This window comes from Lissotriton helveticus, chromosome 2_1 (genome assembly GCF_964261635.1).
Source record: "Lissotriton helveticus chromosome 2_1, aLisHel1.1, whole genome shotgun sequence".
Lineage (NCBI taxonomy): Eukaryota > Metazoa > Chordata > Amphibia > Caudata > Salamandridae > Lissotriton > Lissotriton helveticus.
This window is the reverse complement of record NC_136059.1, coordinates 335,353,063-335,366,200: the sequence shown is the minus strand read 5'-3', so window position 1 is coordinate 335,366,200 and position 13,138 is coordinate 335,353,063. Positions and strand designations below refer to the sequence as shown.

Genomic DNA, 13,138 nt, shown 5'->3' with positions numbered 1-13,138 from the left:
TACATAGTGCGAAGGAATGCATGCGTTGTGGGTTATGGATGTTTGGCTCTTTTCAAGATTGCAGGGAGTCTTATAAACAACTGATGGGACTTAATGTGATATTACAGCAGAAAATGTCACAAGTGAATTTCTTGGGTGCTTATCAAACAATCTTGACAGTTCCTAATAATACAGAAACTAATCCCTGGGAAATTAAGCTTGGGATTCTTTTTAGAAATATGACATTATGAAGGTAGGGATGCAAAATAATTTCTGCGTGCATCTGTAGTATTATCATGTGGTGCTTAATATAATTTATGAAAAAGACCATCTTGAATCATCTGTAAAGAGGAATGGCAATCTATAAATAATACTTAGTAAAAACCTAGTAGGCCTAAGGAAACATGAAATAGCATATGACAGTGGGTTCCTCAAGGCAATAGATACAAGAAAGACACAGTGTCTCAGATAATGAGGTTAAGCTTTGGCATGAGAATAGGCAGCATATGGGAACAGAAGGGTTGAGAGCATGTAATCATGGCTTCAGTATAGATCAGTTAGGGGCTCTTCAGCTTTGGTTTCAGAGGGAATTGAGGAGTGCAGTCTGTGATCAAGTTTGGAAGTGTATCGTTTCTAATTTGTCTCTTGACAGATGATCGTTTTTATTCACATGTTCAGCAAAGAGCCCTTTTTAACTAGATTGTTATTTCTAAAGCTGATAATGTAGGCACTCTAAGCTACCAACATTTTAGCCATAGTTATTTTCAAGATTTTCAGTTATTTGTGTCCGATAACTCACACCACACCACTTTCCTCAACAATCTCAAGTTTTTTTCTGAGGGCTTACTAAATGACCAATACCAAGCTCTGGACTGTTTTCCTCTAGCAATAATTGCATTTTTATTTTATGAATTTAAAAGGGGAATTGCTTCTGCTGATGCTCTGAGTGCGACAGAAAGTGGGAGCCTTCAGCTTTAATTTAGGCTTTTTATCTATGTTGCTCTTGGCAGCGGAGTGAAACATTGTAGTGGAATTTGTGTCCTCATTAATTGCCTCAAGAATTTGTTTTCCATTTGGAGTTTCTAGATTTGGGCAATACTTGGCCTTTGCTGTGAAATGTTTGCTGTTGTAGTAATCAGAAATACCTGAGATGCAGGGCACTGCATACATTAGGGTTTTGGGTTGATGCAAATGGCTTGAAGAGTTCTGATTTTCCTTCTTATTTAGTCTAGACAAATTATAGTTTTGGTTCAGCTCCTCTTTTAGACTAGTTTATTCCTTTCTCGGTTCTATTGTGGCCATCTCCCATCTTAATAGTATACTATATTGTATCCAACCCTATGCTCGATTTAATATTCTGAGATTTTTTTGTAATAACCTTTGCTGCTGAAACATGCCCAGTTGAGTGTGGGGCAGTCATAGAAGTTTTGGGGTTTAGAAATATTGGTAACACTTTTATTGAGACACATCTTGTTTTGATCATGCAATATTTGAATGTGCTTTTTGCTTTTCTCAAATTTTACCCCCATGGGCTTTTTCACTACATTGTTCCTCCCTATACTCACGCTGTTGATTTTCCATACCATACTCTTCTGCCGTAATAAGGAGTTATGATTAATGTGCAAAGTAATAGACTGATATGCCAGCTTCATTCAATGATGTAGTGCTGGACCTCTGAGGTAGTACATTTGTTGAGCAGCTTCTTTCAGTTATGTAATTTTGCTTCATGTTTTAGCTTTCTTGCGTGAACCGCCTATTTCTGCTGAATTTAATGTTCCTTTTCATTCCCACTAGGTATAAGATCTCTTTGCTGAAGCCGTCAACCAAAGCTCTGGCTTTATCGTGCAAAGTTTCCATTCGAACAGATAACCGGGGTTTCCTCTCCCTACAATACATGATCCGAAATGAAGATGGGCAAATCTGTTTTGTGGAGTACTATTGTTGTCCCGATGAAGATGTTGGTGAATCCGAGACATAACTACCAATTATTGAACAGATATTTCATCCATAGCACTGCAAGGAATGCTCTCGGTACTAACCAAATTTAAAGGCATAACAACAGAAACCTGTAACAGCAAACTATTAATTAAATACTACACACACAATTGATATTTGATTTCACACAAACTGAACTTAAAACCATGGTTTATGTTACTAACATGTCAGCAGTAGAGCACTGGGTGAATTGAAAGATATGCTGAAGATCTTGACAATCTTAAAATGGTAGTAATTGGAAATGTAATAAAAGGGAGCCGTCAATAGGCTTCAGGGTATCTCTTTTTTAATTCACCCCAAGTGTCATAGCATCCTACGTATATGCACAGGGAAGGACAATGTGGATTCAAATTTAAAAGAGGTGTAATAACCAAAATCTGTGAAAGCAGCATTTGTTAACTACAGATGTGTTCAGACTTAATTATGAATATTCTTCAGTACTGGTGAACTTCATGCTCGTCACTTACATCTTCTACAAAGGTTAGTCTCAGGCAGTGTAGACGGTACGAAAGCAACACATTTTGCTGCCCAATGTCTGGGAGAATCTAGATGTAAAGGGGGTTTTGTTATAAAAAATATTTGCATGCAAAGGTTTAGATTCCTAATGTAAATATATAAGTGCACAGCGAGATGTTTCATTAATGCTCTAATCTGGCTAATTTCACCTCACTGCTGTACCTCCCTGATTTGCTAGGTTGTGATAAGCCCCATACTGTAAATAAACGTGTGTGCTACATAGTCATTTACTTTCCTTTACTTACACATGCAAGCAAATCACTCGAATGGCTTAAGCAACAAGTGCGATGTAATTAAGAGGTTACAGCCTATGGAGAGAGTGGTGAATGTGCTTGGAAGGTTCTCTGTCATGGGAGTGTTGGCTGTAAATGAAGACGTTTTAATATAGCCTTATAGTCCGCCGTAGCTGGCTATACCGGTTTTAACAAGGGAGTGGGACTTTAATAGCTGGTATAGCCTAGCTATACCGTCTATTAAAGGCCTGCGCCGAAGGCGATAGCCTTTAACAAGGGAGCGGGACTTTAATAGCCGGTATAGCCCAGCTACGAAGGGCTATAAGGCTATTAGAACATTCTGCCACTAGAGGGCAGAATGTTCTAACAAATAAAACAAAGGCTTTAGGGCGCGCGAGGGGATTGAAATCCCCTCAGGCTCCCTGAAGCCTTTGTTCACAGCCACAGCTGTGAACAAAGAAACATTGGAATGTTGGAGCTCCGGGCTTATACCAGTCATTATAAACCTGGAGCACTCCATTGTTCTCAATGGAGCTCCCAACATTCCAATGTTCTAATAATTGTTATTGCGTATTTGTCTTTTTGGCGTACCTATTATTTGATAATTCGCGTAGCACAAAAAATACCCATTTTTGAATGTATACTTCTTGAAAGCCAATGCCATTTGAAGTCACATACATTAGTATACAAGTCAGCATGAGTAGTTCTTGTTTTTCGCCAAACTTAACTAGCAGGGGCAAGTGACTTTTGAAGGAAAGAAAGGCAAAAATGCACTTGTGCTTTTTTCAGAAATAAGTCTGACAACAGTGGAGCATTTCGAAAGGTTTTCATTTGTGAATATAAAACATATGAAAAGCCTTCACCCCTGGCATAATTTTATTCTGTACGTTTGGTCTTTTCTCAGGTTAACTTTGTTCAGCTGATATGATATATTTAATTGGGAAAAAGGCTGCTGAAAAATCCTAAACTCCTATTTCTGTGGAAACTGCCATAAACGACAGTGCTTCGAAACATTCAGATTTTGACCAGCTGATATACATCTCTATAATATGATGGGCGTGTCTATGAAGAAATTGCAAAGAAACATTTAAAGACCCACTCTAATATCCTTACCTTAGCGACTGTGCAGTTACTTAAATGAAAATCAAAGCCACTATCATGGGCATGTTATTGCTTTTGATTGACTGCAAACTCCGTTATGCCTTGTAGCAAACTCTGTACAGGTCCAGGATATTGAATTTATTTTGTACATTTGTAATAAAAAATAATGTTAAATACTTTCAAACTGAGTTTGTGTTATGTTTAAGGAAAAAATGCGGCCATCTCGTAACCTGAATTTGGATTATGGCAAAATTAGTTAAGTAAACACTTGAATCATCTTGTTGTGTTGACTGAATTTCTGACCCAGCCTTTAAGCCAAACGTCATAGTGGATTGTTGCCATATATGTAAAAGTAATATCTTGCTCCTCTCACCTAGCCAATCTCTAATATATTGTGCAGGGTTGGAAAAAGAAGGAACGTTCACAAAGTGTGGCAAACATAGCTCCTCGCTCCCCGATTGTGAATGTCTACAGGGAAAGGCAGTTATGGGTACATTAAGCTCTTTTATGTGGGGACATTTACAATCGGGTGTATCTAAACTAATCTTCGGAGCGATTTTGTAGTTGTGCTCACATTTTTTGTCACTATTTAGCACAGTCATTTTGTCTGTAGGTGGCATTAGTAACAATGTGTTTTCATCGCCAGTTTAAATAGAACCAGTCTAAAACAATTCACACCTGTTGGAAGCTTTTCAGGTAAAGCTTGCATTTTAAAGGATCAAACTATTGTTTGAAGTGCTTGCTTCTGGGCTTTGCTGTGAAACGTTTCCACATCACTGTTCGGTGATAGTGTCTTAATTAACATGCGTGCCTCTTAGCACTTGCATCTTGATGGCTTTCACAGATAAAAGCGTTGTATACAATTTACACCTTGGCACCAGTTTGTTCTCATGACAGTGATATAGAGCTATTTTTACAGCACAGTGTATCCAAGAGCTCCAGACAATGTCACCATTAAGCATTTGAAGGAGGTTCCACATGTGTCCTATTTTAAAAAGCGGCATACACATCCAATAATCCATTTCTCCAATCAAATGGATTCTTTGTCTGCAACACAAGGTGCCAACTCTTCGTAACTTGAATTTTTATGATGCATGCTGATGACTGCTATTGCATTAGAAGGTTTAGGCTTCATCCATTTCCATGGCAAATGTTTCTGTATTAATGTCATGTGTCAGATTTGCTCAAAGTGCAAATTCCAAATGCATCATTTGATTGACTTTTTGCTTGCATACTGCTGCATATCCCCGTGTCCACCCCCATGCTTCATGTTCCCGCCTCCCTTGTGCTCTTTCTACCTGTGCCAAGAGATCCATAACACAATTCCAATTGCTCTCTTGTTTATGTTCTTTCCTCCCCCACAAGTTTTCTTGCCACTGCCTGTGCTCAATCTTGGTGTTTCCCTCGCATGAGCATCCCCCTGCAATTTGATGTCCAGTCTGTGCTTCATACCGGTCTCCTTCAACCATGTGTTTATCCCCCCCCCCCCAAACACTTAACCACCTCTCCCACAAACCATTTTGCTTTATCTCCACCCAGTGCTCGGTATTTTTTCTTTGTAGTGCTTCTGTAAACCAGCTCCCACCCGTATTTCCATTTCTTACACGTTGCCGTCTCCCATCCACAAGTATCCTGTTTCATGCATGCACTCCATGCTTTATTTGGTTGTGTTCTTTGCACCCCTTCAAGTTAACTTTTTTGCTTGTGTGATTTTTTACCCCCAAATAAAAAAGACCCACCTGCCTCTTGCACTGCTTTTATAATAAACTCGCTACAGTGTTTTCAAGTTGAGAAATTGAAAATATTTGTCTAAGCGGACACCTTTATAATCTCCTGGTTGAGGCAAATACATGTAAATACAGTGAAAGTCCAACTGAGATTTTTATACCTTTTGTTTATGCCCTTCAGATCGGAGTTGACTGCACGTTCCTGGAACAGACACAGAAACAACTAACAACGTTTGTATGGCTGTGGCACATATGCAGACTTGGGGTCTCCACAAGACTATTACTGCAAGCCAGAATAGGTGGGGACATGGCTCTTACCTAAGTACAGACATGATATTAAGTCTTGCAGCTTAGGGTCATCACGAATGGTCAAAGGAGGAATCAAATAGAACTTGGGTCCATGTGGATCACGCAATAACTGGTAGACCTTTTATGGACTTTGTATGACTAGGAAAATCAAGTATGCCCCCCAAAGCATATGAGTACACCGGTGGATACAGCACTGACCGTGTGGGATGAAGAAACTAACAGCATTCCCTTAACCATACACTCTCATTACTTTCATCCTGATTTCACCCCGGCCTTAGATGAGGTGAGAATTAAAAAAGGAAGATTTAATTAAATATCAGATATGTTTGTGAAGGGGAATGCTTGATCCTTCAACTAGTGTGAAATAGATTTTAAGGTAGACAAAGTGGAATGACTACAGTATGATCGAATACAACACTGAGGCCTACAACATTTAAATAAAGAAGCAGTGACTACAAAAAATACCATTATTTGAAAAATTGCTACACAAATAGACGAGTTCTAGGACAACCACATCTAATCAATATAAAATCCTTCAAACATCTGAAAAGCTAATGCGGTCATGAGACAACGGGGAAGGCTTTGGATAGGGTGCTTACGCGAATCAGAGGGAAACATTAAGGACAGCATTACAAATAAAGAATTCACTATAAAATAATGTACGGGTGGTATTCTACCCTGATGCGCTTGAAACTAATGTATCTGGAGGGGATGTGAAGCACAATGTACAACCTTGCATGAATGGTGGGAATGCCCAATAGTGAGGCCATTTTGGAAGGAAGTGCTGAAAACTCTGCAGCGGACATTGGAATACCTCTGCTAGAAAATCGAGCAGGTAATGACTGGGTCTAAGACCACCATGTTATAAATGTCAGGCCGTCATTCGGAAAACTGCACGGACTGAGTGAGACGTCCTTTTCAGCCTGCCTGAGCGCTCACCACGGCGGCCCTGCATTCCATGATCTTTCCACAGTCCGGTGTTGAAGATCAAAATAAAGACTAAAGAAAACTGCCCTAATAACGCGCCTGGAGTTAGTCGGCTGACAATCTCCACCCCTACAGTCCAGGAACTATTGAATGACACACCTACTACAATTGAGGCTGTCCCATCACATTCCAGTCCTGATGAAGACCCACTCTAGACGCTCATAAACCACCGCTATTCATCTAGGGTCGAAACGTCGACGTTCTGTTTATATATCCACCTGCACAAAGTCCTAATGAACCATAGAAATAATTTATTTACCTAGGATTGTTGCAGTTTAAAGTGGATTTTTGGCTGTATTACTGTTTTGTCTAATTGTATGATCCGGCTTGTCTCTGTCTAAACCGTTTTTCACACTCCGTCACCAGTCACGACTCACTTACTCTATTTATTTGAATTTGTCTTTTTGTGGACAGTTTGCTTAATACATTTTGAATTATCCTGCGAAAAGGTAAAATACTAAAGATTTACCTTGCCTTCTTTGTGGTCAGTTGTGGTTTGTTTTCTAAGAATATTACTCATTTGAAATAATTGTCCTTATATGTATTCAATACACTGTACAAATCAGTTGCGTCCCCAACAGAACCAATGTTTATATATATATACGCTTATTATATATATGGCGCTTATTGAAAATGACTTACATAAGAACTTGGTCACATGATGCAATCGAATATTTCAGAGACTATGTGTATATAGATTCTTGAATACCCACTGGGGTTATGTCTTGAGTTTGCAACATGCGGTGTAATAGTAAATGGATGCACGGAGATGCACCAATAATTTAGTACAAAATTCATTATGTGTGACAATAATTGTTGAAACTGTTCTGGTAACATCCCTAAATATTTTTAAGGTGACACCATATATGTGTATAAATTAACAACACTGAAAATGACGTGCATGTATAAAGTTGCCAGCTTATACAAAGTTACAGTATATTGAACACTACAAGATGGCTGCCGTGTAAAGCCTCAGTTAGTCCTTTGTTTATTTTCATTTATGCACTTTCGTAATCACATGAGATTTGTGTTCTGAAAGAACTTTATTTAAAGTTTCTGCTAAAGTATATGAAATACCTGTGATCAAGGCGAAGGTTTTGCCGAAACGCGTAGGGTTTTGTTCCATATGCCTGATTACATGCTGCAAGGAATTTAATAAAGCAACCTTGGACCACATTTCTGATCGGTGGTAATATTTTTTCTCGGAGCGGAGTGCATCGGCGTAATGTTGTTACGTCTTGTGACTTGGGATAGAGAACAGGGAGACCTCTGACCCTGTGGTGCACCGCAGTGAACGTGTCCTGGAGTGTTTGGAGGACGAGAAACATTATATTCGTAAATTTCTACACCAGTTGACCGCGTTATTGACAGGAGCTGCAAACGCATTCTTCCGCTTTTCCGCTGTGATTTTCAGCCGCGGCGTCGCACAACAAACTGCTATGGGGACAAACGGAGCTCAGCCGTGAAATGTAGAGGTGGATTTAACACCCTATCGACTGAGTGGTTTCCTGGTGGTAAGAGATCGTCTTTGCTGTGCATTGCCGCTGCGCTTCCCAATCACTTAATTAACACAGCGTGGTAGTACGCGGACAAATACTGTACTTGCTAACCAGTCGGATCTATCGACTACCTGCATACTGAAATAACGCAACTGTCCGCTGCCCGACTATCAACGTAGCAGCTTGATATTTAGAGGCATAGGCGTCCGAGTTTAACCACTGAATACGAACTTTCGACCTGTGGGGGTCCAAGGTGAATTGAAATTGCAATAAAGAAGCATGTATAGAAGACGCTGTCTTCTATAAATCAGAGCAATGGATGAAGAAACAGAGGCACGTAGAAGACTTAGAGCGCAGTCCATGTTTATTCAAACTCCAGCCAATGGTAACAGCAGTGTATCCTTAACCTCCTTGCCCTCTGCTCACCAGAAATATCAGAAACTTGAAAAATTAATTCGGAAGGAGATATCAAAATGGTGGGAGGCTATTACCCTCGAGAAATACCAAGAGGAAAAAAGAGTCCCTAGAGGCTTGAGAATTTTAATAGCTCCCTCGCATGAAGAACCTGATATGGAGCTGGCTGAGGAATGGGCAGATAACTTGATGGACTGCTCAAATAGGATGTTATCTATACTCATTAAACATGCTTGGAAAACAAGATTGGCATTATTAAGAGAAATTTCCGAACTTAAAGACGACCTTTTGAAAGAGGAATCCGAGGAGAATTATAACAAAAAAATGGAAGAAATAACCAAACGGATTGCTAAACATGAGGATGAGATTGTGGCCAAAAAAGAAAGGAAATTCCTTAGGGATCAAATAGATTATCAATCAGGTCGGATCTTCACGTTTAGCCGTAAATACGACAACTTAAAGAGAAAAGGAGTGCAGGCCAATATTGATAAAGTTCGACCTAATGGAGAATCAGATGGAGAAGTGGTCGAAGGTGACGTCTCAGAAGATGGTCAAACACCATTAGACACAAATCCAAGCAAGTTGCGAAATTTTTGGGAGGAGTTCAAATTAATGAATCAATCATCACAAGCCCAGAATTGGCAAATAGACAGAGGCCGGGGGAGAGGTCAAGGATTCAGAGGAAGAGGCAGAGGAAGAGGATCCTTTGGAGGAAATACCACCAAAACCAGCAACAAACCAGGAGGGGCGGAAGGTGGAGAGTTAAGCAAACCTCAAGTGGGAGTAGAAACACGGGGCCAAAAGAACAAAACAAGAGGAAAATGAATCAGCAAAACGTGGTAAATCTATCTTCCCGTTTACTAACTACATGTGAATATGATGTATTGCAATATGGTCTCTCTTTTTGTCCCACTTCCAGCTTTTGTTATTCAAAAGAACGAATCGACCTGTTTAAATTCACGAGAAAGTTGCGCCTTCACAAGTGGAACAAGCTTAAAGTAAAAAATACTGGCAAAATGTCGATTCCCACTGTGCCCGCTTGTGAAACAATTAATGAAGTTGAAACTTTGCTTGCCCTTAAGAATCTTGAACAGGGCACTCCTGTTGATAATCCTATTGATGCTACCAGTTTGAGTTTCAAAACCAATCTTAACCATCCTAATCCTTTCAAATCAAAATCAACTTTTAATCCGACTCTTCCTTTTTGTAGTATAGATACTTTTGAATCTTTGGTCATTAATGACTTAAAAAATTTGGCCAAAAAGAAATGCTGGATTAATGACAATTTGAGCAAAACTGAAAGACTTGCCATTAAGACATTGGAATCTGATTCTTCAATTGTCATCCGACAATCAGACAAAGGGGGGAATGTTGTTATTTTGGATGTACAAGACTATCTGGGAGAGGGAATGCGACAACTGAGTAGTACAGAATGCTACGAGATTACCTCTATACAGAATATAGAAAGTAGTAACAACATTTACTTTGATATGCTTAAAGAGTGGCGGACGAAAGGTACAATTGAATGGGATGAATATTCCTTTCTATTGAATCGCAACCCGAAAGTAGCAGTTCTTTATTTGCTGCCCAAGCTCCATAAACATCCAACAAAACCTCCGGGCAGGCCAATTGTGTCTTCGATAGGTTCTCTGTTAGAGAACACATCGAGATACATTGATTTTTTGCGCCCCTTTGTAGAAAATGTACCTTCGTACTTGAAAGACAGTAGAGATTTCATCAACAAATTGAAAAATGTGGTGTGGCAGGAGGATTACCTTTTAATCTCCTTAGACGTGTGTAGTTTATATACGTCTATTAGACATCAGGATGGTATTGAGGCATGTCACAAATTCTTAAAATCAAGGTCTTTCGTATTTCAACCATACTGAAATGATCTTACAAATGGTGACCTTTTGTCTGGAAAATAATTATTTTATTTTCCATGAGACTTACTACCGTCAAAGACAAGGGACCGCGATGGGGACTTGTTTTGCTCCCAGCTACGCCAATCTTCTTATGGCGAGCTGGGAGCAGCAAGTGTCAAGATCGCATGATCTATATCGCAGCCATGTAATATCTTGGCTGCGCTATATAGATGATCTGTTTATCATCTGGGCAGGTCCAAAGAACCTTGCTGAGCTCTTCATTGAAGATCTGAACAAAAATGATTTGAATCTTGTATTACAGGGTCAAATCCATAATCAGAAAATGGTGTTTTTAGATCTAGTTGTGGAGGTTGCCGGAAAAAACTGGTAACAAAACTTTACCGGAAGGAGACTGCCGGTAATACATTGTTACATGCAGCAAGTGGCCATCCTAAAACTTTGATCCGAAGTATTCCCTTTGGAGAGTTCCTCCGGGCACGGAGGAACTGCAGTACGGATGAAGATTTTAGATCTGAAAGCTTGTGTATGAAAGAACGTTTCAAGGAGAGAGGCTATCATTTGAATATTGTTGAGGAAGCCTTTTTGAAAGCTAGCGGGATTGATCATTTAACTTTGCTAGTATCTAAGGATAAACCATTACTTGCTAATGAAACTATCAGATTCATCTCTACCTACCATTCTAACTCTTGGCAAGTCCGCAAAAGTTTAGCTAGACATTGGAATGTACTCAGGACTGAACCTGCTTTGGAAGAAGTCGTGGGTGATATTCCTAGCATGACATTCCGCAAGGCAGATTCACTCAGGGACAAGTTGAGCAAGAATGAGATTAGCATCAACATCTGCAGGGACAATGAAATCAAAGGCTTTTTTACATGCATGAAATGCAAGGCGTGCAAATACAGTAACACTGTTAAAAAAGTGTTTTATCCTGTGGAAGAGAAAGAGAAAATGATAGGGAAACATCTTACATGTTTATCCGAGTATTGTGTTTATGTTCTGGTTTGCCCTTGCTCCAAGAAATATGTTGGTAGCACGATGTTCCCGGCAAAAAAACGAGTGTTGGAACATATGAGGGCAATTCAGAATAAAGATCACAACTCTCCGATTGCCCGGCATTTTGAAGATCTACATAGCAGTAATCGCAATCTTCTAAAGTTTTCTGTCATCGATAAACTCCCACTAATGAAGAGAGGGGGTGACAGGATTAGAAGGTTGCGACAATTGGAAAACCGTTATATTCTGGACTTAGATACCCTTATTCCTAGAGGTCTTAATTCAGAAGAGGAAATGTCATGGCATCTGGGGGAGTGAGCTGTAGTTTCCTTACACAGTAGATCTTTTTGCTCTAAATGTCTTCTGTATCTTATACACGGCTGTGTACAATCTTGATGAAAAGAGTTTTGAAATACTAGACGGTAATTGAAATGTTGCTGGGCGGTATTCTACGTGCCATCTGATTTTAACTGTATTAGTTTTATTTGGAGAGCACATTTATTAGTTTATTTCACTATGACTAAATACTGAGGTATATAATTATGGTATGCTGATTTCTTAAGACTGTGTAATATTCAAGTTTCTGAATTAGTCTTTTTTCTTTGTCTAGGCATTGAGAAGTAACTGCTTTCCGGTGCCTTATGCCCACTGGGGAAATCACATGAAGCACAACTAATCTGGCGCTTATTGAAAATAACTTACATAAGAACTTGGTCACATGATGCAATCGAATATTTCAGAGACTATGTGTATATAGATTCTTGAATACCCACTGGGGTTATGTCTTGAGTTTGCAACATGCGGTGTAATAGTAAATGGATGCACCAATAATTTAGTACAAAATTCATTATGTGTGACAATAATTGTTGAAACTGTTCTGGTAACATCCCTAAATATTTTTAAGGTGACACCATATATGTGTATAAATTAACAACACTGAAAATGACGTGCATGTATAAAGTTGCCAGCTTATACAAAGTTACAGTATATTGAACACTACAAGATGGCTGCCGTGTAAAGCCTCAGTTAGTCCTTTGTTTATTTTCATTTATGCACTTTCGTAATCACATGAGATTTGTGTTCTGAAAGAACTTTATTTAAAGTTTCTGCTAAAGTATATGAAATACCTGTGATCAAGGCGAAGGTTTCGCCGAAACGCGTAGGGTTTTGTTCCATATGCCTGATTACATGCTGCAAGGAATTTAATAAAGCAACCTTGGACCACATTTCTGATCGGTGGTAATATTTTTTCTCGGAGCGGAGTGCATCGGCGTAATGTTGTTACGTCTTGTGACTTGGGATATATATATATATAAATGTTTAGGGCAGCAGATGTACCACATGATGTTCCAGTGCTTGGAGGCATCAAAAACTACTATTATTTCATATGGGGGAAAAGGGCAATCCCTGTTATCACAGTGGTACTATAGATTGTGGTCACAATTGGCACAGGAACGTCTAACAAGGTATATTGGCCATACACTTTTGAATTTTGAGGC

At 39.3% G+C, this 13,138-nt stretch overlaps 1 protein-coding gene across 2 annotated transcripts in view; it reads left to right on the top strand.

Moving 5' to 3' along the window:
• RAD1 (RAD1 checkpoint DNA exonuclease) overlaps positions 1-12,865 on the top strand; it is a 79,058-nt gene extending 66,193 nt beyond the window's left edge. Inside the window, exons 6-7 of one of the 2 annotated variants that reach the window (XR_013607010.1) lie at positions 1,774-2,010; positions 12,250-12,865. Coding sequence is in view for 1 of the 2 variants with exons in the window: in XM_078674929.1 (XP_078531055.1) it covers positions 1,774-1,957 (184 nt within the window). In the remaining variant the exon portion in view is untranslated. Of the gene's footprint in view, positions 1-1,773; positions 4,009-12,249 lie in introns of those variants that run through there. The other variant, XM_078674929.1, reaches the window with a different exon arrangement.
• The last annotated feature ends 273 nt before the right edge of the window (positions 12,866-13,138 follow it).